At 47.0% G+C, this 25,577-nt stretch overlaps 1 protein-coding gene and 1 non-coding gene across 2 annotated transcripts; both read right to left on the reverse strand.

Annotated features, from left to right (window-relative positions):
* Positions 1-4,282: 4,282 nt before the first annotated feature.
* On the reverse strand, positions 4,283-4,387 carry LOC123793922 (U6 spliceosomal RNA). The gene has a single exon (XR_006780105.1). It is a non-coding gene; the product is annotated as a U6 spliceosomal RNA (small nuclear RNA).
* A 598-nt stretch (positions 4,388-4,985) lies between these two features.
* NPHS1 (NPHS1 adhesion molecule, nephrin) lies at positions 4,986-25,538 on the reverse strand. The gene is given in 30 exon segments (XM_087870709.1): positions 4,986-7,656; positions 9,628-9,743; positions 9,840-9,933; positions 10,093-10,168; positions 10,275-10,299; positions 10,444-10,563; positions 12,507-12,563; positions 14,114-14,295; positions 14,379-14,490; positions 15,873-16,024; positions 16,120-16,276; positions 16,375-16,546; positions 17,530-17,651; positions 18,406-18,546; positions 18,629-18,769; positions 19,203-19,375; positions 19,551-19,680; positions 19,855-20,041; positions 21,677-21,801; positions 21,898-22,042; positions 22,281-22,438; positions 22,622-22,793; positions 22,891-23,018; positions 23,199-23,302; positions 23,672-23,715; positions 23,717-23,754; positions 24,237-24,365; positions 24,550-24,672; positions 24,756-24,971; positions 25,074-25,538. Coding segments are annotated over 30 exon segments (3,888 nt in total). The 5' UTR covers positions 25,291-25,538; the 3' UTR covers positions 4,986-7,524.
* Between the last annotated feature and the right edge of the window lie 39 nt (positions 25,539-25,577).

The following is a 25,577-nucleotide window of genomic DNA, read 5'->3' on the forward strand; positions in this document are numbered from 1 at the left end:
GGCTCCTGGCTCAACAGGGGGTCTGCTTCTCCCTCTGCCTCTCCGCCTTCTCATACTCCCTCTGTATCTCTCTGTCTCAAATGAATAAATAAAATCTTTAAAATAATAAAAAAATAAACAACTCTTCCCTTTTTTATTTGCATAATTAACTCCCACATGTCCTCAGGTCTCAGGATTTAAGGTGCGCCCTCAACAAGGCCTACCCTGAGCAGCCCCTGCCTTGAGGGGAAGTTTAAAGTTTTTTTGTTTTTGTTTTTGTCAGAGAGAGAGCGCATGAGCACAAGCAGGGGGAAAGGAAGAAACAGGCTCCCCACTAAGCAAGGAGCCTGACGCAGGGCTCGATCCCAGGACCCTGGGATCATGACCTGAGCCGAAGGCAGATGCTTAACCAACTGAGCCACCCAGGAGTCCTGCAAGGAGAAATTTAACCATTCTACACTTTACTTGTAGTTCCTGACACATTCATCCTTATTTGAGCAAATACCTATTAATAGCTCCCTCTTCACAAGACCATAAGTGTCATGAGGACAGGGACCGCATTTATGTCGTTAATTTATCCCCAGTGATTAGCATGGGACTTAACTTTTGTTGAATGAATGAATAATTTAATGGATTTATTTGGCATTTGCTGGACACAGGACTTAAAGTTTCCTTCTTTCAGCAGTACGAGTAAATTGTGGATAAGACCCCCTTCTTGAGTCACTGTGATCTTACAAGAAGTAAGAGTCCCCAAGAATCACCCCCTCAAAAAATTCATGATCTGGCAGTGGGGGAGAGCAGGGGACAGCTGAGAGGTAGAGTTGCCCTGAGAGTGTTGCTGAAAACAGCACTGCTCCTGAGATGCTAAGTCTTGGGCTGTTGGAGAGGTAGTAGGGGATTTGGACTTGGTACTCGCAAGTTAAGCCAAGACCCTGAGAGGGGCTGGGATAGACCCAGGTTAATCGTGCCCCTTAACTACCAGCACAACCAGAAGAAAATCCTCTCTAGAGGAAGGCTTCCCCAATTTAAGTGTGTAGGACTCCCAGTAACTAAGATCAAGTAATAAGTTCACACTCAAAGATCACCAAACACACAAGAAAATAAGCCACCAGGAGGGAGAGTTGGCAGAAGCAATTCTCCAGTTATCTACTGCTGCAAAATAAATTGCCCCTAAACTTGGTGGCATAAAACCACAGCAGTAACTTATTTTGCTTGCAGATTGTCAATTCACTAGCTTGCTTCTGCTCCATGCAGTATGAGCAGGGACAGCTCAATTTGAGGCTGGAAGATGCACTTTTTAGATGCTGTACTCACATGAAGCTCCAGATGGTCCTGTGGGTGGTCACCCATTTTGTGGTGAGAGGGAAAGGGGCTGTTAAATTAGCAAAGAGACATAGTTCTAAGTGGGAGAAAAGCTGTGGGATCAGAGTCCTCTCCGTTTTGATTGGGTCACCTAATGACCCCTAAGTCAATCACTGGGGTTGGAGAGTTAGATACTCAGAATGGCCGAATCCAAATGGCCATTTGCTGGAGCCCCAAGTAGAGGGGGCTACATCCAACGCAGAAAGCCTGCTTGAAGTGGGGGAAGAGGTATTGCTGCTTCCCAAGAGTCAGCAATGGGAAAGGGTGAATGGACGCTGGGTGATAGAACAATTGGGCTCATGAGTGGTTCTAATGGTTCCAGGAGAAAACACGTAAAAAGAACTTAGAATAGGGATTGGCATGTGGAGACAGCTTATGAATACTGTTTGTCTGTTGTCCTTATTTCAACTATTTATTGGCTTCTGACCACTCATAGGATAAAGTACAAACACCATAAGATGATTTTCATGGTTTATCCTAGTCCATCTCACCAGCCTCAATTCCTATCACTCCCTGCGCTAACAATTCTCCAGCAACAATTTTAGGAAAATCTTTCTCCCCCAAGTACTCCTGCGATTCTGTGTTTCAATGACTTGCACACCTATTCAGCCTTTAATATCGGGGCTCGGTGACCACTTAACATCAGAGGACACTCCCATTACCACCATCAAGTTTTTATCTCCAGCACAGACCTCTCTGCTGAGCTCCAGATCCCAGTATACAAAACACTTTCTTAGAATCTTGGGCTAGGTTTGTTCTTCTCAAACGGGGCGGTACCGCCCCCTGGTGGGAATTTTGGAAACTTGCGCAAACGTTTTTGGTTGCCACGCTGGTTGGAGGGCACTACAGACTTTTACAGGAGAGGAACCAGGAACGCTAGACCCTGCGTCCGTGCCCTAAACAAATTGAAACCTTCCTTAAAGGCGTTTTAAAAGTTTCTTAATTATCTGAAATTACTAATATAACATATATACAAATGCATAAAAATTTGTGGTACGATTTAAAACATACTTTTTCTGAAATGAAACTATAATGTGAATAGAGTGAAAATGATGATTTTTGTTGTTCAGAACGGCACCAAAGGTTTGCCATATAGGAAAATTTCAATTCCAACCATAATGCCGCTTATGAGATATAATGTAAAATTTTAACAGTGTAAAACACACATAAATGTGCTCATATTACAAGTGTTCGATATGATAAATTTGCAGGAAGTGACACCACCTGTGTAACTAGCACCCCTGGTCAAAGAACAACATTATTATCCCCCTTGAAAGCTCTCCCTGTATCACATTCCAATCCCTATTTCTCTCTGCCCCAAAGATGACCACTCTTGACTTCTAATGCCACCAATTCGTTTTGCCTATTTTTAAACTTCAAGCGGATGAAATCATAGAGTATGTTCTCTTTTGGGTCTGAGTTCTCTGATTCAATGCTATGTGTTTGATACGCATCCACACTGTTGAATCAGTAGTTCATTTATCCTCATTGTCATAGTGTCTATTGGATGAATATGCAACTAAGTTGTCTATTCTCCCTGGTGGACACTTGGGTTGTGTTCAGATTCTAGTACCAATGAACTTTCTAGTTTATGTCTTTTTGCTCACAGATATAAGCATCTCTGCTGGGTATATACATTGGAGTATACTTATAGGTTTGTAGGGTATACATATGTTAAGAATTAGTAGACCCAGCCAAACAAAGTGGTTGTACAAATGTACGCTTCCATGAGCACATGGTTGTGCCTGAATATTTTTGTTTTGTTCTGTTTTTCTCTTTTCTTCTGGACTTCAGGGATCAACCATTATCTTTGGTTTATGATGCATTCTTATCCATGCATAAGCCCCTTCTCTGATAGTGAGAAATCTAGCTAACATTAATATATTTATTTCTTTGATCAATCCCCCTGTCTTTAACTGATCTCCTACTGTTGCTGCTACCCCTGTCCCCCGTATCAGTCTTTTTCACTCCACCAGGGCTCTAACAGCCCGTACTGTGCAACCCTCCTGTGCATACTCCTCACAGTCTGCTTAGGCTCTGACACCTAACCCCGGGGCTGTCATGGCTTTCCATAACCCCCCACCCAACACATCCACATTCTTACCATGTCCAGGCTTGCTTTTAGCCTCACAAACCACCCTTAGGACTGAAAGCTCTTTATTTTTACTTCTTGCTTTTCATAGTTCTTTTCATCCATAACTTTGATGACTTTTCTTTGTAATCAGATTTATATATTTTGTCAGTTTAAAGAACATAGTGTTCGCTTTTTTAAAAAAGAATCTCTAGGGGTGCCTGGGTGGCTAGTCAGTTGGGCATCTGACTCTTGATATCAGCTCGGGTCTCAATCTTAGGGTTGTGAGTTCGAGCCCTGTGTTGGGCTCCATGCTGGGAGTAGAGCCTACTTAAAAAACAAAATTAGGGGCACCTGGGTGGCTCAGATGGTTAAGTGTCTGCCTTGGGCTTGGGTCATGATCCCAGGGTCCTGGGATCGAGCCCCGTGTCGGGCTCCCAGCTCGGCGGGGAACCTGCTTTTCCCTCTTCCTCTGCTGTTCCCCCTGCTTGTGCTCTCTTGCTCTCTTTGTCAAATAAATAAATAAAATCTTTTTAAAAAATGAAATAAAATAAAATTTAAATTTAAAAAAGAATCTTCAAAAAATTAAATTTAAATTTAAATTTTAAAAATTTAGGGGGCGCCTGAGTGGCCCAGGTGTTAAGCGTCTGCCTTCGGCTCAGGGCGTGATCCCAGCATTCTGGGATCGAGCCCCACATCAGGCTCCTCCGCTATGAGCCTGCTTCTTCTTCTCTCACTCCCCCTGCTTGTGTGCCCTCTCTCGCTGGCTGTCTCTCTCTGTCAAATAAATAAATAAAATCTTTTTAAAAATTTTAAAAAGAATCTCCATTTTACTTTTTCATTAACTTATTTTAATTTTAATTTTCTTTTTTTAATGTGGAACACTTTTCAGTTTGCATGTCGTCCTTGCACAGGGGCCATACTATCTTCTCTGTATTGTTCCAATTTTAGTGTATGTGCTGCTGAAGCAAGCGCTATTTTAATTTCCTTAAAAGTAGAAGAAATATTCTATTTTCTTCAGATTTATTCTATGGTTCATTTTCTAGTTTCTTTTTTTCTTTTCTTAAAATTTTCGCAAAAACAAAACAAAAAAAATCCCCCAACATTATTTTTTTTTAAAGATTTTATTTATTTATTTGACAGAGGGAGAGGGAGCGAGAGAGGAAACACAAGCAGGGGGAGTGGGAGAGGGAGAAGCAGACTTCCCGCTGAGCAGGGAGCCCGACGCAGGGCTCGACTCCAGAACGCTGGGATCATGACCTGAGCCGAAGGCAGACCCTTAATGACTGAGCCACCCAGGCTCCCCGTCCTCAACATTATTATTATTATTATTATTATTATTATTATTATTATTATTATTATTAAATTGTATTAAGTTTTAAATTTTAATTCCAGTAGAGTTAACATATAACATATATTAGTTTCAGGTGTACAATATAGTGATTCAACACGTCTGTGCATGACTCAGTGGTCATCATGATAACTGTACTCTTGATCCCCTTTGCCTATTTCACCCATCCCCACCACCTCCACTCTGGTAACCATCAGTTTGCTCTCTATAGTTATGAATCTGTTTCTTGGTTTGTCACTCTTTTTTTCTTTTCGTTCATTTGTTTTGTTTCTTAAATTCCACATATGAGTGAAATCATATGATATTTGTCTTTCTCTGACTGACTTATTTCACTTAGCATTATACTCTTTAGTCCCATCCATGTCATTGCAAATGGCAAGATTTCATTCATTTTTATGACTGAATAATATTCCCTTGTGTATCTATACCACATCTTCTTTATCCATATATCTATCAATGGACATTTGGGCTGCTTCCATAATTTGGCTATTGTAAATAATGCTGCTGCAATACACATAGGGGTGCATGTATCCCTTTGAATTAGTGTTTTTGCATTTTGGGGATAAATACCCAGTAGTGCAATTACTGGATTATAGGGTAGTTCCATTTTTAAATGTTTTCTCAACTATGACATTATTATTTTTCCCTTAGTAACTAGTAAAATAAATGGTTTTTTAGTTCTACTTGAGCTCAAGTGAGTTTCTGCCCCTTGCAAATTATCCATTTTTTTGTATCCATTAACTAAAGGCCCCCATTCAAACTGGCTTAAGAAAGAGGGTAAGTTATGGTTGCAACTAACTAAAGCCACCATTCAGACTGGCCTAAGGGGGAAGGGGAATTTATGGTCCAGAAGCAGCTCTAACTTCAGGCACAGCTGGATCCAGGAGCTTGTTGTAATCAGGAACTTGTCTCATTCATAGTTATTTATGTAAATTAAAAGGGACTAGATTATGGGCAGACAGAAGCAATAGATATTTGGTGCATTGATTCAGACACTGGCAAGAGGAAATAGGAAGTGCACAAAGAGACCCAACCACAGCATGGATTTCCTTTGGGGAGCCTTACCCAAGCCGTTCAAGTGGTACCCAACAACCCAAATCCAAGAATATCAGCATATTCTCTTCCCTGGCCACAATGATCCGTTCTGGGATGGGCTTAAAACCCAAGCTGGGCCGAGGGAAAAGCAGCCCCAGGACTTTCCAGAACTATCGGCAAAAGAGTCACTGTGGCTGCTGAGCTTGGAATGCCAGCCTAGAGCTGTAAGTGGTCATCTTTCTTTCTTAAATGAAGAGTCTACCTGAGGATGAAATCAACACAGAGAAAAGCAGAGCCAAGAGACGTAGAAAAATAGACCTTTCCTGGCTCTGTTTCAATACTGGATCCAGCAATGCATTAAGCCAGCATTCCCCTGATGCTGTCATCTAGAACGACCAATAAATTCACCTTTCCTGCTTAGCCAGTGTGGAAACAGAATGCTGTAGGTTCCTTCTTTGAAAAAGAAAAATACACAATTAGGAAAATTCTACTTTTAAGAACCGAATCATCTTTCAAATTAAAGGGGAATTGTTTGGACCCGCGTATTTGTGTATTCGAGTGCTATAGTGTAAAAGCTTATTTTAGTCTAAACTGAGGGAAAAAAAATATGTTGATGAGCATTTGAACCTACAGTGTTTTTTTTAATGATTTTATTTATTTATTTGAGAGAGAGAGAGGCAGCCAGCGAGAGAGGGAACACAAGCAGGGAGAGTGGGAGAGGAAGAAGCAGGCTCCCAGCAGAAGAGCCCGACATGGGGCTCGATCCCAGTCCCAGAACTCCGGGATCACACCCTGAGCCGAAGGCAGACACTTAACGACTGAGCCACCCAGGCACCCCTGAACCTACAGTTTTGATAATATGATTAATCCAGTAGAAATGGAGGCCTAAATGAAGATTGTACTTAGCTATACTCTGTTCTCCATAAAAATAGGCAGATTTCTCAGTCTTTCTGCTATTCAATATAAACAATAAGAATTATCTTGCTGGGTTGCTTTATTATGGAGACTGTTTTACAAATCACCTTTACCAAGGTATAATTTACGTACCATAAAATGCACCCATCATAAGTGTACAGTTCAATGAGTTTTGACAAATCTATACACCCATGAAACCACTACCACAATCATGATATAGAACATTTCTTTTACCCCAAAAAAGTTCTGTTGTGCCCTTTGGCAGTCAATTCCCTTCTTATGGTCCCAGGCAACCACTGATATGCTCTGTCACCTTAGATTAACTTTGCCTGTTTTAGAATTTCTACAAGTGAAATAATACAATATGTATTCTTTTGTATCTAGCTTGTTTTGTTGTCTTTTTATTTTCTGTAAAGTCTATTTATGTTTACATGTGTGTCATAGTTTATACATCATATTTTAGATACCTGTGGAAAATAATAAAACAAGTTAGATATAATAATGGTTCACAAATTCCACTTATTATTAGCTATTTCAGGTGTAATTGAACTCAAAATGAACTATTTTTATGTCTTTCCCAACTTCTGAAAATTTTACTTTAGAAAATATAAAGACCCTGGAATAGCTTTTCATTATTGAGATGTCTTTTACAATTTACTGTTTCCCTTTGGAGAAGTTTAGTTTCTAAAGGCAGCTCCCAGTGCAGTCTTATTTATGTAAGCCTTACTTGGATCATCTCCTGTCACTTACACACATGGACCAGTGGAATATTATGTCCTGCATGTGTAGGAAAAGGGTGTCGAGAAGGCTCTCACACCAGATGTCCCCTCAGCTCAAAGGGTAGAGAATCGTGTTCCATGGGGTCCAAGTCTCCTGCCACCTGATCATAGATTCCTCTTGTATCCTCATATGTCTCCTCAAGCCAGCAGGGGTCACAGGAGCCCTGACAAGCAAAGGTGGAGTTAGAACCATAAGAAGATGCCCTATAGGTCCTCATTACAGCTCTAGGAGGGATACACACTCCTACTCAACTTCCCAGGAAAAAAAATGTTTTAGTTTCTAATTATGAGGAAAAAACCCAACAAATACAAAGAGGAGAGAGATTATAATGAGTCTCCATCATGAACCTCAATGTACCCACCCCTAACTTCAATAATATCAACCCTTGGTCGATCTTGATTTATCTATATCTCCATCTTTTCATCTCCTAACCTCACCATGTGGGTTATTTTTAAGCAAGTCTAAGATATCTCATGATTTCTGTCAGAAAAATAATTAAAATGTCAGAAACATGAAACTTTTAAAAGTGCATGATATTGAGAATTGGAGTGGAATGTGAATAATGATTCTGTTAGTCCTATAAATATCAAATTTTTCATCAAAATAGAAGACAAAAAAGACCATGTAGAGTGGTCCTTACTGGAGATGTGTTTTGCCCTAGGATTGGGAGGAAATTGTTGTTTTAGATCAGCAAATTTTAGAGCTGATTTGCCCATGGGCCAAATACAGCCTGCTGCTTGTTTTTGTACCGCCTGGGGCTAAGAATGGTTTTACATGTTTTAATCAATGGGAAAATAGCAAAAGAAGAATCTTTATGATGTGAAAATTATATGAAGTTCAAATTTCAGTGTCCAAAAATAAAGTTTTATTGAACTTAGCCACTTGTTCATTTATGTATTGTCTATGGCTGCTTTTATACTACAGCAGCAGAGCTGAGTAGTTTTGAAAAGGACAGCATGTCCTGCGAAGCCCGAAGTATTTACTATCTGGACCTTTACAGAAAAAGTGTGTAGATTGCATCTGTGCTTTCCAGGGCACATATGGTTCAGCACCACGGACAGCATTTTAATGCACATTATTTCCATGCTGGTGAGAACAGTGCCCCACCTGGGACAGTTACAGAGGGAAATCCTTGGCCTAGAGGTGCCAGAGCATTTGCCAAGGCCACACAGAAAGTCAAGTGTTCTGCCCCACCTCCCTTACAGTAGGTGGGGATAGTTGATAGTCAAAGTGTTTGTTGTTCTTGCCTGCCCAGCTACCATCTTCACTTCCCTCTGGGCTCTCTGTTCCTCTCTCACTCAGTCCAGTGGATGGCCCCTACTCTCTGATGCCATGGCTGGGTACCAGTCCAGATCTGTCCAATTAGCATAGTCTTTCCCCTGCCTCAGTGGTTCAACAATAAGTATGTGACCAAAGCTGGACTAATAAAGTGTCAGCTCTGGGGCTTTAGAGCTATTGGAAAAGAGACTTTCTCTTTCTCTGAAGGTTACTAATCTAAGAGGATACAAACCTGCATTTTCTAGGGACATCTGTAGGGAGGACACTCTGGTTCCACCTGAGTGGGGCCTGAAGACTATTCTATCCCTTGACTTTTCAATTGAGTGGGCCAAAAACTTATTTCTTTATATCTGTCTGCTTAACCAGTGTAGTAGAAAAGGCTAATTATTCAGTAGAATGCATAGCTTCCTTCTTCCATGGTAATAGAACTATAGTGAGGCATATAGATGTCAAGCTGGACTAAATTTCTCAGTCTCCTTTACAGTTAGGTGTGACCATGTGACTGTGTTCTCATCAGGGAAAGAGTAGAATGTACCATTTCTGGGCCTGGGCCATAAGGCAGGGTTGTGTCTCCACCACACTCTCTTTTTCCCTCTCCCACAGTTGAAACACGCAGTGAACGAGCCCATCTATGCAAACTTGAACAATGCACTAGAGGATGGCAGAGGAACACAATGGAAAGAACTTGAGTTCTGCAATAACCATGTGCAATAGGGTCACTCACCTCTGATTGCTATGTGAGAAGGAAATAGGACTTTGTGCTATGACGTCTAGTTTACCCTAACTAATATAAACAGTAGGAGGTAGGTTTCTGGCGGTAGCCAGGAAAGAATTCTGCTGATACAAATCTCCTCACCATTGGTACTTCATCATAGAGGGGTCCCCAGGCCCCAGGTGGGGCATAGAGTCTTTCCACCTCATCATACAGGTGTCCAGGAAAAGCCATATCCGCCTCTTCAAGATGTGTGAAACCTGGAGTTGGAGTGGAAGGAAGGGATAATCAAGGCACCTGTCCAGATAGCAGGGAGATCTATGAGCAGAGGGAACTCTGATATGATCATGACTCACCTCGAGGATAAGACACCTCCTCCAGTGTTGGTGGCAGCTGGGGGCTGAAGTTCTTCATGGAGTGGTAATATGGTTCTACATCTGTTGTGCTAACCTGTCAACCACCCCCCCCAAAAAAAAAACCCAGATAAAATCTTTTCTATCCTCTGATTCCATAGTTCCCAGAAAGGACAATGATTAACCTGAAGTTAATGGCAGAAATTTAGTCTGCCGGTTCCCTGTTAGCAGAGCTTTTGGGAGCACCCTCACTCACCATGGAGCTTCGAGTGTCCCTGTCTCCGGTCCACTGGCTGTCTTCGTATTCATTCTTGACTCGGTCCTCCTCCGACCTTCCAGGACAGAGGTATGGAGGTCAGCTGGGTGTTGACTCTGACACCTCTCATCCCCAAACCTCCTTCCTCAGAGCCTTTCTTACAGAAAAATATTCCCACTTACCCTGCCTCTGTCTTCTCTGAGATGCCTGAGGGAAGTAGGGAAAAAGGGATCAGAGACACCCCTCCTCTGGCCAAACAGTCCCTGGGAAACTTTCAATATGGAGCAGCCCCAGGGCTCCCTGTCACCCTTGGGCCTCCATCCCTGCAGGGGAAGAATGGTCTTTCCTCACCTTCAGCAAGACGCCTCAGTCTCCGCTGCCAGAGGAATCCCCCAACACAGGAGATGTTAGAAAGCAGCAAAAGACCCCCAACAGCAAACAACACAGGCAGCAGGGGCATCCCTGAGGGTCCTGGGGGAAGAAGGTACCCCTTAGTGAACCCAAAATGACTGGCCCTAGGCCCGGAGCAGCATTCTCTGAGAAAGCCCATTTCTGACTAAGCAAAGCCCCTCTTCCTAGGCCAGGGAAGCAGATGGGCAGGGATGTCCAGATCCACTCCTTCTTGCCACCTCAGGGCAGGTGGCTCCTTTCTCAAGTCAAGCCACTAACAGTGGGTCCTACCTGAGCCCTGTGTGTAGACTCAGGTGGGAGCTCCAGCTGGGCATTCAAGATCTCCTCCCATGTATTCAGCCTTCCCCACCAACCATAGACGCTGGTATTGGACCCTCCAGCCACACAAACTAACCACTGGCTGTTTCCAGAACCACTGAGGCAAAGCCACACCCCTAAGCCTTGGAAGAGTCAAATGTGTGTTAGTAAATGTCCTTTCTTCTCAACTGATTTTATTCTCAAATGACTTCCTCTTTGCACAAACTTCCCTTCCAGGTAATATCGGAGTCCTCTGCTATATCCCTAAGGACAAGACTAAATCCCTCTAAGTAGACATCTGCTCAGCATCTATCTCCCTATCTTCTGCTAACAGCACTTATCTTCCTTTGAGGAAATAGCCACTCCCTCACTCTTAGGCTGTATGTTCCCACAAATCTCCATGGAGGATATATGGACTTCCCTGACCAATAAGAGCACCCATCCCTCTTTCCACAGTGATCAGTTCAGACCCATCCAGCATTTGACCCAAGGTGGATTTTTGCCAGAACATTTAGGACACTCCTCTGCTGGCTACTGAGAAGTGGAACAAAGCTGGAGGTATGTGGAGGGGGGTGGGTACTTCTTTGCCCTCTTGATGAAAGAACCTGAGAAGGAAGCCATCAGAGATGAAGGCAAAGTTGAGAAAGAGTGAGAAATACATCCTTTGTGAAAATCATGAGAACCTATTGGAGTTTTCAATTTCACAAGCCAACCAATAACTTTTTATTGCCCACAACAGCTGAATTTCTGTCACTTGCAACCATCTCAGACTTTGAGGGGGGGATTGTTAGCAAAATGGTCAAAATTCTTTCCCTGTAACTACACTCTTGAGTAGTCCCCTTCCACACTGACTCTGAGTTGAGACATGTCACCTGCTTCAGCCCATGAGACAATATCAGGTGTGACAGAATCAGGCACTTGAAAGTGCTTGCCCAGTCCTGCTGCTCTTGGGACTCCTGTGACCACCTCCATATGAACAAGTCAAGGAGAGACATGTGGTGCAGTTATCTCCATTGTCCCAACCAAGAATCAGATTGTCAGATATGTGAGAAGGAGGCCATCCTAGGTCAACCAATCCCAGACAAGCTTCCAGCTGCCTGTAGCCCAGACCAGAACTGTTCAGCCACTTGTAGAATCAAGAGAAATAATGGTTGTTGCTGTAAATGCCCATGTTTGAAGTGGTTTATTTTGCATCGAAAGCCGACTGATACAGGAGAATCTGGGTGGTACAGTCAGTTAAGCATCTGACTCGGTTTCAGCTCAGGTCCTGATCTCAGGGTCGTGAGATCGAGGACCATGTGGGGCTCCACGTCAGCCCATGTCCAGGCCTGCCTCAGCTCCATGTGGGGGTCTGCCTCAGGCCCCCCGGCCTCCGGCTCCACACTTAGTGGGGAATCTGCTTAAGATTCTCTGATTCTCCTTCTCCCCCGCTCTCTCCCTAATATAAATAAATGAATCTTTTTTTTTTAAGCCAACTGATACAGGCTTTGCACAGGGCATGGATTCAGCTAATTCTTTCAGAATTAAACTGAATTAGGCAGAGAGAAAATGTGTCACATCCAGGAAAGAGAAAGAGCTTAGGATGTGCATAAGGGACAGAGCTAAGTCTTAAGGGTTTGTGGCCACAAAACAGAGGTGGTGGGGTTGGAAGCCAGAAGGCTCTATTCTCAAGGGAGAGAGGGATATTCAAGGGGTTGAAAACTTACCTGCAGGCTGCTCTGTGGGCAGCTGGTAGTCAGGTTCTCCAGAAGGCTGGTCTAGACCTGCGGGGTGGGTATAGAGATTGTGAATCTACACCAAGAATCTGGGTAAGCCTTAACTATTTCATGGTTTCCTATTAAGCTTTTCAACCCATTCTGAGGAACTGATTTATGGCTTCTTAGGAATATTTCAAAGAGAGCTGCAAATTGCTGATAGTAATGGCAATACTATTAACAGCCATTCTAATGCCAATAATAATAATAATAACAATGATGATGATTATTATTATTGATGAGTGCTTTATGGTATGGAAGGTCCTTTTAACCCAAATTATCAATTTTGGAGGGTTAACCAAAAAAGATCCTGGGTTCTCAGAATGTCTTAATAGAGGTGTTCTAGAGCAAGCAAAGTGAGTGTAGTACTTTATGCTTTAGTACTTAGAAGGAAGACTGTAATGGGGAAAAGAAAGAGAAGGAGTGGGAGAAGTTCCTTACTTCCATAAGGAAGAAGGCTGATGCTCTGTCAGGAAGGGAAAGACAGAAAGAGGGAGCTTTAATAGGGCAAAGTAAACAGAAGTTGAGCAGAGGGCATTTCTCCAAATCAGTATTACATAGCACTAACTCTGTACAGGTTCCTGTTCTAAACACTTTAGATAAATTAATTTATTTAATCCTCACAACTGTCTGAGAGAGATCTTACTTTCAGAGACAGGTGCAGAGATCTCAGATACCTTATTTTTAGACACTGAGGCTGGATAATGTTAAGCACCTTGCCCAGGGTCTCATGACTAGGAAGTGGCAGAGCTGGGACCTGAATCCAGGCTTGTCTAAACCAGGCTTTGTGTGATGAGCCACTACACTACCGTGCCTGCCAGAGTCAAACGTTCTCATTAGTCATATCAAGGAATTTGTTCCTTTCATCAAAGTTGCTGAATTCATTGGCATCGAGTTGCCCATAACATTCCCTAACTTCCCCTTAAATGTCTGTAGGGTTAGTAGTAATGCCCCCTGTCATTCCTGATACGGGTGTAGCTGTGTCTTCTTTCTTTTTCTCGTTGACTCACTTTATAAAGGTTATTGACCTTTTCAAAGCAGCAGCTTTTGATTTCATTGATTTTTCCCTATGGTTTTTCTGTTTTCTAGTTCATTGGTTTTTGCTCTTTATTATTTCCTTCCTTCTGTTTACTTTGGGTTTAATTTGCTCTTCTTTTTCTAATTTCTTAAGATGGAAACTAAGCATCAGTCTGAAGCCTTTTAAAAAATCTAAATGAGCACGTAGTGTTGTAAATGTCCTGCTCACACTGCTTTAGCTGCACCCCACAATTTCCATGTTTTCTTTCCATTCAATTAAAACATTTTTCTAATTTCCCTTGTGTCATTAATCACATTCAGACAGAATAGATTAGTGGCTAAAAACTGGTTCCTGGAGTTCATCTGCCTGAGTTCCAATCTCATCTCTACCTCCTTCTCACTGTGTGAGCTTCAACAGTAAACTTAGTCTCTCTGGTCCTCAGTTTCTTCATCTATAAAAAAGGAATAATATTTACTTCACTCTATCATCCCATAAGTCCCTTGAGGAGCTCTGCAACCTGTTCAAGATTGTCGCTTCCCACCTGGGGTGGTGATAGGGATCTGGGCTCCCTTGTCAGTTAGTCCACTGTCCCCCAGGGCGTTGCTGGCCAGCAGCCAGACCCTGTATCGTGTAGAAGGCTGCAGCCCAGTCAATGTGAAGGTGGTGGCCTCAAGTGGTAGGACATCCACGTAGAGGAACCCTGGGGTCTCCAGTGCCTCGTATCTGTACGAGAGGGAGGGCAGTCATTCAGGGAGGTGCCCCAGCCATGTTGGCTGCCATCCCTTCCTGCCCTGACAGGGACCCACCTGATTTGGAACCTCTGTGGCAAACCCCCATCAAAGCCAGGTTTCCATTCCAACCCCACTGAATATGGGGTCATGCTCACAACCTTTAATCCTGATGGGGGATCTGGACGGCCTTTGAAGAAAAAGATGAGGGGAGTAGTCAGAGGATACAAAAGGTTCTAGAAGATCCTTCCAGGTTTTTCTAAGAATTATTTTAAATATATAGTCGATTCTTGTGATTAGTTGTGGTTATGTTTTATAAAGTTGCTATGAACACTGAATTACAGAACATCAAATCATTGCTTCTGGTGGAAATGCAGTTTGATTTCTGTGAACCTCCTGTCACAACATTTTCATCAACCAATCAATACATGACCTTGTTTTTTGTGTTTCTATTTAAAGACACCTTATTTAAAGTAGCGTATTGATTCATTAACATTGAACTCACGGCCAACAGTGTTGCAATTCATGTTTGAATGAAGCTTATCCAACAGCAATGTTTTCTCCATATCCTTAGGAACTCTAGACAACATGTTAGCACTGTGGCTAGAGGCCACTTTAAATAGCAGAATCACTAACAAAAAGCACAAAAGTGCAAAAACTGTGGGACTAAATAGGCCACAAAGAGGACACTTACTTACAGTATGAAAGCTGGAATAAGAAGGCAGAGTGTTACGTTGTTCTACCCCAGCTGAGAATGTGCTCATTGGGTGACTCAGTTTTTTTTACCTGCTCTGTACATGTTTCTGAATGACCAAGAAAGCAGTATGAGTATTGATTTTTTGAGGTTACAAATAATTTTTAGCAAGTAGGCAAATTTGCAAATAGGCTTGACAAATAGGAGCACTGAATGTATATGACATATGTTCCTTGTGTGGATTTTTTTGGTGCCTATGTCACATTCATTCCTCATTTCTTCTGGATACAGAACCCTGAGTATCCTTTGGAAAACCACTCATCCAGATTCTCAGGCCAGGTGCTTCTGATGGAAATGACTCTACTCCTTGTAGGAGAGATATGTGACCAGGCCAAGCCAACCAGGGTGTTGCCATCCCTGACCACAGGGTTGGTTCAGGGGTGGGATGGGAGCTGAGTAGAGCCAATAAATCTTAAATCTAGTACTTTCATACCACTGTTAGGAAGAGAAAAATTCCATTTCTCCTGGGAAGTCTAATAGCCCTCTATGAGGAAACTTAGAATAAAGCCAAGACAGAGAAAAGCAGACCTGAGAGTCAGAGAGTTCTTGATGACAGCTGAACCTAGATCCAGTGACTCCTGAGAACCTACTTTTTGATTACTTGGGCCAATAAGTTCTTCCCTCCTCCTTCTTTTCCTTCCTGTGGGTTTCCCTGAAGATCCAGTCTCCATTAGGATTTTCAGGGCAGGCAGAAACTCCATCCCCACGCATAAACACTTCTCAGTTATGGGAACCCTGCCATTCTGTGACAATCAGAGACTTGGGGATTGACCCAGGGAACATCCTCCCAACACCCTCATAACCCACTCCCACCATACTGATGCTGACGAGTTGAATGTTGGTGTGGTCTGAGCCAAGGGGGTTGCTGGCTGTGCACGTGAAGAGGGCATAATCCTGGGCTGCAGACACGTTGGCAATGGTCAGGAGACTGCTGTGGACCCCACCCTGGTGGTATGTGTGCTCTGTGTACCTGGGGAGGAGGTGTAGCAAGGATTCAGGAAAGGTAACATGGGTTGGGGGACCAAAGTTGGGACTAGAGTGCTGCCTGGCTAGGCCTTGACTCACCTGGGATCCTGGAGATCCAGAGGGACTCCATTTTTGGTCCAAGTGAAGACGATGTTGGGGACGCCTCGGGCACGACAGTGGAGGGTGGCGGAACTGGTGCTATCTCCAGCTGCAGCCACCTTAGTTAGGGGAGTGGGGTGCTCCACCTGGGGGGCAACTAGTAGGAGTTGTTGGTCAACATGAGATATGTGGAAGGACATGAGAGATGTGAGTTTAGTAGCAGGCCTTGAAATCAGGAGTTTGGGTGTTACTCACATCTGACAACAAGTCGGACCAGCCCTCGGGCTGGAGGTGCCACTCCATTGTCCACAATGCACTGGTAAGCACCAGCCTGGGCCAGTTTGGCATGGTGAATTCGAAGACGCCCTGTGGCTCCCTTCGACATCTTCTCCATGTCATCCAGGCTCTGGTCCTCCTCCTTTTCTCCCTTGAGGCACAAAATACAGGAGATGGCCCCCAAGTCTGGCCCCAGCTCCATTATCACCCAAACTGGGTCTCTCCTGTACCTTTATTCTCCCAGACACAATCACCTTCCACAGATCTGCCAAAGAAAAAATTCCCCCATCCATCTATCCATCCCCCGAGTCATCCATCCATCTATTTGTGTATCCAATCATTCATTCATGGGCCCATCCATTCATCCACCAATCCAGAAAACTATTCACTCATCCATTTATCCAACCATTCATGCTCAGAGCGATTTATCTACCCATCCACCCATGTATTTAACCATCCATCTCCTTGTCAATTTATTCATTTATCTATCTACGTCTCCTTCATCCATTTGTGCATTCACCCATTCATTCATCTTCCTTCTACCTATCCACACTTCCATCTATCCACCCATCCACCCCTTCTATTTACTCATACATGCACATACCCATAAATACATGCAACTGTACATCAATTCATCCAACTACCTGTTTATCCATCTCTCCATGTCTCCATTGACCCATGCACCCATCCATCCATCCATCCATCCATCTATCCATCTGTTCATCCATTGTTCTTCCACAGACATCTTTCCACTAATGGTATTCATCCGTCTATCTACTCTCTAATTTTATCAATTTATCTATTCATTTCTTTCATTCAACCTTTAGTCACTCATCTATTTATCATTTATCCATTCATTCACTTGTCTGTCCATCTGTTCTTCCATCTACTTATTCATCCATCCACTTACCTATTGATCCATATACACATCCACCTGCCTGCCCACTCACTTGGTTATCTATCCACTCATGCACCCATCCATCTGCCATTCAACAGGTAGTTCTCGGAGGATGTCCCAACAAATATATAGTTATATAGGATCATATAGCTGTGATCCCTCCTCCCAAGGAACTCACAGTCAAGAAACCACATCCCCCAGCCCCCACTTCCATTTACCAAAGATCAGATCCTTACCAGCCTCTCCCAGTTGAACATCCCTGGAAGGATGGGATTGGCATCAACGGTGCAGACTATGTCCACAGAACCCCCAATATTCACCTCAGTTGGGTCCTGGAGAGCTCGAATAGTGGGAGCATCTGGGAGAGGCAAGGGGTTGGGGAAGGCACTTGTGCCCATACAGATGATGGTGGGAAAGGCCCCAAGTGGGAGAAGTGTTTTAGAGGTGCTCAGGAAAGTTACAGGTATGAACAGGTATGATACAGTCTGCCCTTTATGCAAAGTAAAGTTCTCAGGGTTAGAGAGGCATTCTCCACCCACTACAGTACTGTGCCTCTGTGGTGACAAGAGCAGGTCTGGTGAACTTCCAGGATTGTAAGAAAGTGGATCTTCCACAGTGGGCTTGGCTTCCTAATTTTTTTTTTTTTTTTAGAGAGAGAAAGCGAGCTCCTGCATATGTGCATGTGTGCAGAGGTAAAGGGAGAGAGAGAATCTTAAACAGGCTCCACCCTGAGCACAGTGGAGCCAGGAGTTAATCTCAGGAATTTGAGATCATGATCTGAGCTGAAATCAAAAGTCAGATGCTTTGCCGACTGAGCCACCCAAGCGCCCCAAGACTTCCTGATGAGAGTAACTCCCATGTAGGTGGCCCCCCTGTCTGAGCAGATTCCACCTAGGGTCTCTCTAGTGGGCAAGGTTCTCAAAGTGGGAGTGACTCCATCACAGTTAAGGCTCCAGAGTGGGAGGCTTTCAGGATGGATGAATACGCCTAGGTGGGCGGAGCTTCCACCATAGGAGACTCCACAGTGGACAAGATTCCCTGAGTGGGTGTGGCTACCATGGGGGCGGGGTCCTAGAACGCCCTAGTTTCCCAGAGTGATGATAGGGGCTCACAGTGCACATCCAGCCGCACTAGAGTTTCAGCGGTGCCCTCCGAGTTCTGGCAATGCAGCTGATAGAGGCCATCGTCAGCGCGGGTCACATTCCATAGCTGCAGGGCTCCACCAGACAGGATGCGATGCCGAGGGCCACCAGCTGGGGGAGGTCAGGGTGAGGGGCCTGCCAGCCCCCTCCAGTCCGGGAGACCTGCACCCTTCTCTGTGACCACTCCACAAACCTGGGCTGAGGCGGTAGCCGCGGAAGGTCCAGTTGAAGGCCTCCGGGGCAGGGTTGGCAGATACAGACACCGGCAGGAGTGCCTCACCCTGCTCCACTGCGTTCACCACGAGCACCTGCTCCCCCAGGAACTCCGGAGGGTCTGTGGAAGGGGCGCCAAAGGGAGTCAAGATTGTTGTTAAGGTTGGGGTCTGGGATGGATTTGAGATCAGGTACCGGTATGAGGGTTAAAGTTGGAGTCATGACTAGATTTAAGATTGTGGACAAGGTAACAAGTTCAGAGCTGAATTCAGCGATCAGGTTCAGGATAGAGGTCAGGATCTAGTTTAGGAAAAGGGTAAAGGCCAGAGTCAGGTTAAAAGTTGGAGAGAGGGTTCAGGAGGGTTCACAGTCAGGGGTTAGAATAAAGGGCAAGGCAAAATGGAGGTTGGGCAGGAGAGGAGTTTGTGTAGAGCTAGGGGTCAAGGATAAAGGTCACGAAAGTGTCAAGCTTTAGAATGGAGATAAAGGCCAGTGTCAAGGTGAAGACCCAAGTAGTATAAGGTCAGGAGGGAATCAAGAGGGCTTCCACATACACAGCACGTTGAGGCGGTAGAAGGCGCTCATGGTTTCCTGTAGCTCAGGGCTGTGGGCTCGACAGGTCACTCGGTGGCCGTGGTCTCGGGAAGACATTCTCAGAAGGACGCTCCTGGCTGCCGCAGAGCCTTTGAATGGGGCACTACGGGGCGGCGTGGCCACGCTTTCCAACCTGTGGCCCACGCAGGGGTGGTAGGGTCAGGTCAGGGCTAGCTCAAGGATGGAACCAGAGGCAGAGGGGTACTAGGTACGGGGCAGGACACCAGGGGTGGGGGTGGGGGTGGGGGCTCAAACGGTAAAGGGGCGTGACCGGAACCAGAGAGTGGAGGGACCGCTGGCACTCTCACCTCTCCCCCTCCTTGTCCCACGACAAGTTGACAGGAGGGTTGCTGCTAACGCTGATGCAAGTCAGGTTTAATGCATCCCCTGGGCGCAGAGCCGTCGCGTTGGCCAGGATCGTCACGTTTGTTGGGGGAACTTCAAGAACGGGTCAGAAGAGCGAGGCTCAGAGCCTGCTTCCGCCTTGCCTAGACCCCAAGCTCTGCCGCACACGACCTAGCTCTCCATACCCACTGTCCCCCAGCCTGGCTCTGGCTTAGTTCCCCGCCGCGACCACGCCCTCCCCCAGGCCGTGGCCGAGCGCGCCCTCACACTGCACCACAAGCTGCGTGGATGCGCTGAGCTGACCCGCCTTGCACGTGAACTTGGCCTGGTTGTCCGACGGACCCGTGATCAGTACAAGCTCTCGGGAGAACGTGCTCCCTGACTTCTCCAGACTTCCCAGCTGCACCCGCCGCGGCTCCTGGGGCGACCGGGGTTCGGTCACCGTCCGGGAGTCCTGAGGGCAAAGACTGACTGGGGGACGGCGAAGCCCTGCCATTTCCCCCTAGAAACAGCCCCATTGAGTTGGCTGCCGCCAGCGCAGATAAAGCCTTCGTGTGATGAGGAAAAGTGTCCTCCTTCCCCTGGCACCCAGCTCAGGTAGAGGAATGGGGACTGGAATCGAGCACCTCCCACACGGAATCTCTCCCGCCTACCCTGGGGCCCTAGAGCCCCAAGGTTTTGCGGTGGGACCGGGCCTCCAGCCCCATGCCCCACACCTTGGCCCCGCCTCCTCTGCTCTAGCAGTGGTCGGTGTCCCCTGCCGACCCTCAGCCCCACTCCTCAAAATCCATTCCAGCTACACTTAGCAAGCACCACACGCCAGGAAAGTCCCATGGAATTCCTAAACCTTTCCCAGAATTTCTACGTTGTTTCCTGTCCTTAGTTCTTTTTCTTAAAATTCCCACTTTCTCCAAAGATTTCCTTTGATCATTCCCTTAATTCCATGGTCTTTTCACAGATTTCCGAATCCTTCCCCCATATCCTCTTATTACACCAGTCTTTTACTAGAAACCTAGTTTTTTCCCAGAATTCTATCCAATTAAATTTCATTCCCATAATTTCTAGTCCTTCCCCCAGAATTTTCACTAGCCCCCTAACTTCTCAGGATTTACTCAGAATTCTGTCAGAATTTCTTTTAATTTTTTCTTTTTTTTAATTTTTATTTTATTTTATTTTTTAAAAGATTTTTATTTATTTATTCGACAGGAAAGAGACAGCCAGTGAGAGAGGGAACACAAGCAGGGGGAGTGGGAGAGGAAGAAGCAGGCTCATAGTGGAGGAGCCTGATGTGGGGCTCGATCCTGGAACGCCGGGATCACGTCCTGAGCTGAAGGCAGACGCTTAACCGCTGTGCCACCCAGGCGCCCCTGATTTTTTTCTTTTTTTTAAAGATTTTTTAAAAATTTATTTATTTGAGAGAGAGAGAGAGAGCCAGCAAGAGAGAGAACACAAGCAGGGGGACTGAGAGAGGAAGAAGCAGGCTCCCAGCGGAGCAGGGAGCCCGACGCGTGACTCGATCGCAGGACCCTGGGATCATGCCCTGAGCCGAAGGCAGACGGTTAATGACTGAGCCACCCAGGCATCCCTCTTTTAATTTTAATGAAATTTCACTTTCTTACCCCCAAATCTTGCAGATGAAATTTATTATTAATAGATTTTCAGATGTTCTGTGGAATAACTAGTCTCTCCCCCAAATTTCTAGCCTTTGCCCCTCATTGTCCTTGGACCCGGAATTCTTAGTTTTTCCCTAAAATTGCTGCCATTTCATCTGAATCCCTAAGATTTCACCAGAATTTCTTTTTCTTTTGGTGAAATTAATTGCCTTTTCGCTAGAATTCCCTTTCCTCATCTAGAATTCCTTCTTTTTTCCTAGAATTCTGTTTTCCCAGAGTTTCCAGAATTTTCCTAGGATTCTGTTTCATCTTCATGGCATTTGTGTCTTTTCCAATTCCCTACCAAAACTCCAACTCTCCAGTATTTTTCAAGAAGCTCACGTTTTTCCAACATTCCCCAAGACTCTGGAGGAGAGAAAGGGCTCCGTCTTTCCCCCTATTTCTGGCCACCCCACAAACCCTTGTTTGGCACCAACCTTGAGCCAGGTAAGAGAGGGGTCTGGGTTGCCTCCAATGGCCAAACACACCAGCCTCACTCGAGTCCCAGCCCGGAGGCGTTGTCCCTCTGGGGGGCCCTCTATCCACAACTTCTGGGCAGGATCTGTGAGGAAAGCCGGGAAGAGGGGCTTTTCTCTCTGGGTTGGGCCTGAGAGTGGGGGTGGGGAGTCTCTAAGGGATGGGGCACCCCTGGGCTCACATTTCACATTCAGGATGAGTGACTTCTTGAAGGTCTCCTTGGTGAAGGCCTCACTAAAGGCCTCGCACGTAAGAGTCAGACCATTGTCCTCTCGCCGCACCAGGAACGTCAGGTTAGACATGGAGATGTGGCCACCGTGCAGGCCCTGCTAAGGAGCAAACTTAAGACTTGGCAATGAGAGCAGTCCCATCCCCGGTACCTGAGGTCTGGGTTCACCCCAGACCTTAGCAGGGACATGGAAATCATCTCCACCCCCTCCTCTGTGAGACCCAGGAGGCCAGGACCCAGTCACCCAGGCTGCCAGGCCCGTCCTCTCCCAGATCCAGGAGTCGTGCCCTCGGCTCCCTCCTCCCTCAGACCCAGGAGCCTGGCCACTGCCTCACATCCATGACCATCTCTTCTGTGGGCACCAGCTGCCGCCAACCCAGCCACCATCGCAGCAGAACACGTGGGCGACTGGATTTGGTGATGCAGGAGAGCGTAACGTTCTTGTTTTCAGACTGGGATGCAGATCCCAAGATGGTAATGGCACTGGGGGGGACTGCAGGGATGATGGACAGAGGAGAGACACGAAGCTAGGCTGGATGCCTCACACACTGGCCCCGACAAAGAACTGGGGACATATGACAAGGTCTTTGGCATCAGACAGGCATGATTTGGGGGCACAAGCAGATGGTTCTCTGGGGCACGGACTGACAGATGGGCAGCTGGCATGAGGACTCACAGGTGACCTGCAGTGTGACTCCGCATTCCTGGATCCCCGTAGATACACTGTTGTGGGCCTCACAGCTGAGCCTCGCCCCATGGTCTTCCGGTCGCACAGTCATCACTAGCATGCTTCGGGCCACCGCCTCAGCATGCTCTGTGCCCCATGCTGTGGACATGGGCTGGCCATTCTGAAGACAGAGACAAACCTGGGCCAGCTCAGGACCAGCTCCTCTCCCACCACCACCCCGCTTCCCTTCCCACCCTAATGTCTGCCTCTGCCCTCACCTTCAGCCACTGCAGTATAGCTGGCGGATTCCCTCCTCGGGCTACACACAGCAGCTCCAAGCTCTGTCCTGCCCTCACGTGCCCCTCGGCCAGGCCTGGCCACTCAATGATAGGGGGTCCTGGGGGGACTGGGAAGCAGCAGTCACTCAGTGGGCCTGGGGAGCCCATCCATTCTTTCCAGGCCCCACAACCTGCCTTTGAACCCCCATGTTTCTCCTTGAGAACCTGAACCTTCCATAATCCCCCCAGGACCCCCAATTCCTGCTTCCCATCCCCCATGCCCACAGCTGACTCAGTTCCCCACTTACACAGAACATTCATGGTGACTGAGACCCGGATAGGGGTGTCCATTGCTGGGCTGGACCCCTCACAGACCAGTAGCTGCCCGTTATCTGAGCTCTGGGGTGTCACCCTGGGATGGGAAGTTGGGGTTCTGGAGTCAGAGTCATCATCTGAAATTTGGGGAGTCAGGGTGAAGAGGTGGGGATCCCAGGTTCCCACGCCTTGCCTAAGTCTCTCTGCTGATTTCCTCTAGGATCTAGAGTTCCATGGAGGAGATCTGGGGGGTCAGCAGTGAAAATTGGAATCCCAGAGGCCCACACCTGACCAAAATCCTTGTACTTGATACTCTGGAACTAGGGTTCCCATGAAGATGTTTTGGAGGGGTCAGAGTGAAGAATTAGGTCCCAGATGTTCATGCCTGACTCTGGTCTCCATGCTTGGTGTTTTCATGGAGAAATTTGGGGGCCAGGCTGAGGGGAGGGCATCCCAAATTTCATACCTGGCTGTGGCCTCTGTGGTGAATAGTTTCTCCTGGGACCCCCGCATTCACACTGGCAGAGATGTCAGAAATTGTCTGTCCACCTTGAGGCAACAAGAGGGCTAGAGGGATGCTGCCTCCCCCCCCCCCACCCCGAGGCAGATCCCTGGGAGACTGGTCTGGAAATCCTCAGGGTGGACATAATGCCCCCTCCCTCCTCGTTCTGGAGGAAAAGTTCCAGCTCTGTTCCTCCACACATTCAGGCCTTCCTCCTGGGCCCATGCCCTCACCACCTTGCCGGGTTGTGTCACCCACCGCCATCACCTAGCTTCTTGCTCCTGCACCAATGATGACACCCATATCTCCATCTGGAGCCTCAGCCTCTTCTCTGAGTTTCCGACCAGCAGTCCTGCAATCACTTTGGTGTCCTTTCCTGGATGCTCCCTCCCATCCACACTGGCCTCAACATCTCCCCAAGACCGATCCTGCATCCCCATCACTCAAGGAATGTCCTATTTTCTGGGACCTCTCAGAGGGACACACTCCCTCCCCACTCCAGGGGCCCCGCCAGTTCACCAACACTCACTCTGGAGGAAGGTGATGTCAGGTGCTGGCTTTGCATCCCCAGACACACAGCTGACCACGTACTCCTGCCCAGCTACCCACGTGACTGTGCTCCCTGCCTCGGGGGTCAGCTGAAGCACCTTGGGGGGCACTGGTGAGAAAAGGTCTGGGGTGAGCTGCCACCACTGAGAAAAATAGGAGGATTTGGGTTTTGAGTCTCACTACTCATCAGATGTGCACCCTGGGCCTGGGACTGAGGGCTTGGGATCCTGGGCCCTGGGGTAGGAGAGGGCTGGAAATGGGACTCATGCATCCTGGCGGTCTCTCACCCATACCCAGGATGGAGATGATCACTCTGGGAGACACAAGCTCAGGGCCTGTCTCTGAGCGGCCGACCTGGCACTCATACTCGGCGTCATCACTCAGGTCACACGCTTCAATATGCAGGTGGAATTCACCTGCAGGTGAGACCAGGGGTCCCAGGTCAGGAACCCAGTCAGGCCCTGCTGCTGGTTCAGGGTCTTAGGCCCTGATCCCTTACCTCTAGTAGGGTCCCCTTCCAGGCGGTACCTCGGGAAGCTGGGGATCCTAGGATCCGGGCCCAGGAGTAGCCCATCTTTGGCCCATTGCACCACACTGCCAGGAGCGCTGACCCCACACCGCAGCTCAGCAGCAGTCCCCTCCACCACCGTCAAGTTTTCAGGCAGAGCCCAGAAGCCTCGTGGAGCTGAGGCAGGGAGCGGCAACTGGGCCAGGCCTGGGGACACAGGGATGTCAGCAAGAGAAGGTCTGTCTGGAGAACATGAGTGGGAAATGAGGGCCACTTGGCGCTGGGTCACAAGGCCAGGATCCCACTCACCTGTGGTCAGCAGCCCCATGAGGAACAGGGGAGCCCTGATGAGGGTCGTCAGAGCCATCCTGGGTCCTCTGCCTGTGGTTCTCGCAGTGTCCACTGCCAACATCCTCTCTCTGTTTCTGTCTTTTTCTGGGTCCCTCTCTCTACATCTCTGGCTTTTCTTATTGTCTCTCTTGGTCCATTTGTCTCCTTCTCTTTCTCTGTTTTCCTCTCTTCCCATGAGTCAGTCTCTCTCTCTTTCTCCTTTCCTCCTCTTCAGTCTCACCCTTCTTCTCTCCTGCCCCCCCCCCCCGACCCTTGCTCTCCTCTCACCACTCACAGCCCCTCAGGAAGGACAGCTGCTCGGAGAACTCCAGGAGCCCAGGAGAGCGATGAGGCTAATGTGGTCAGTGGCAGAGACCCAGCCCGATGTTGTCCTCACATTGCTGCCTCCCTTGGGCACCCTCCCGAGTCTCCAGCTCCAGGTCTCCGCCCAGCAGGCTCCTCCCGGCCCAGCTGGAGCATGAA

This window comes from Ursus americanus, chromosome 21 (genome assembly GCF_024610735.1).
Source record: "Ursus americanus isolate L20-20 chromosome 21, mUrsAme1.1.p, whole genome shotgun sequence".
Classification (NCBI taxonomy): domain Eukaryota; kingdom Metazoa; phylum Chordata; class Mammalia; order Carnivora; family Ursidae; genus Ursus; species Ursus americanus.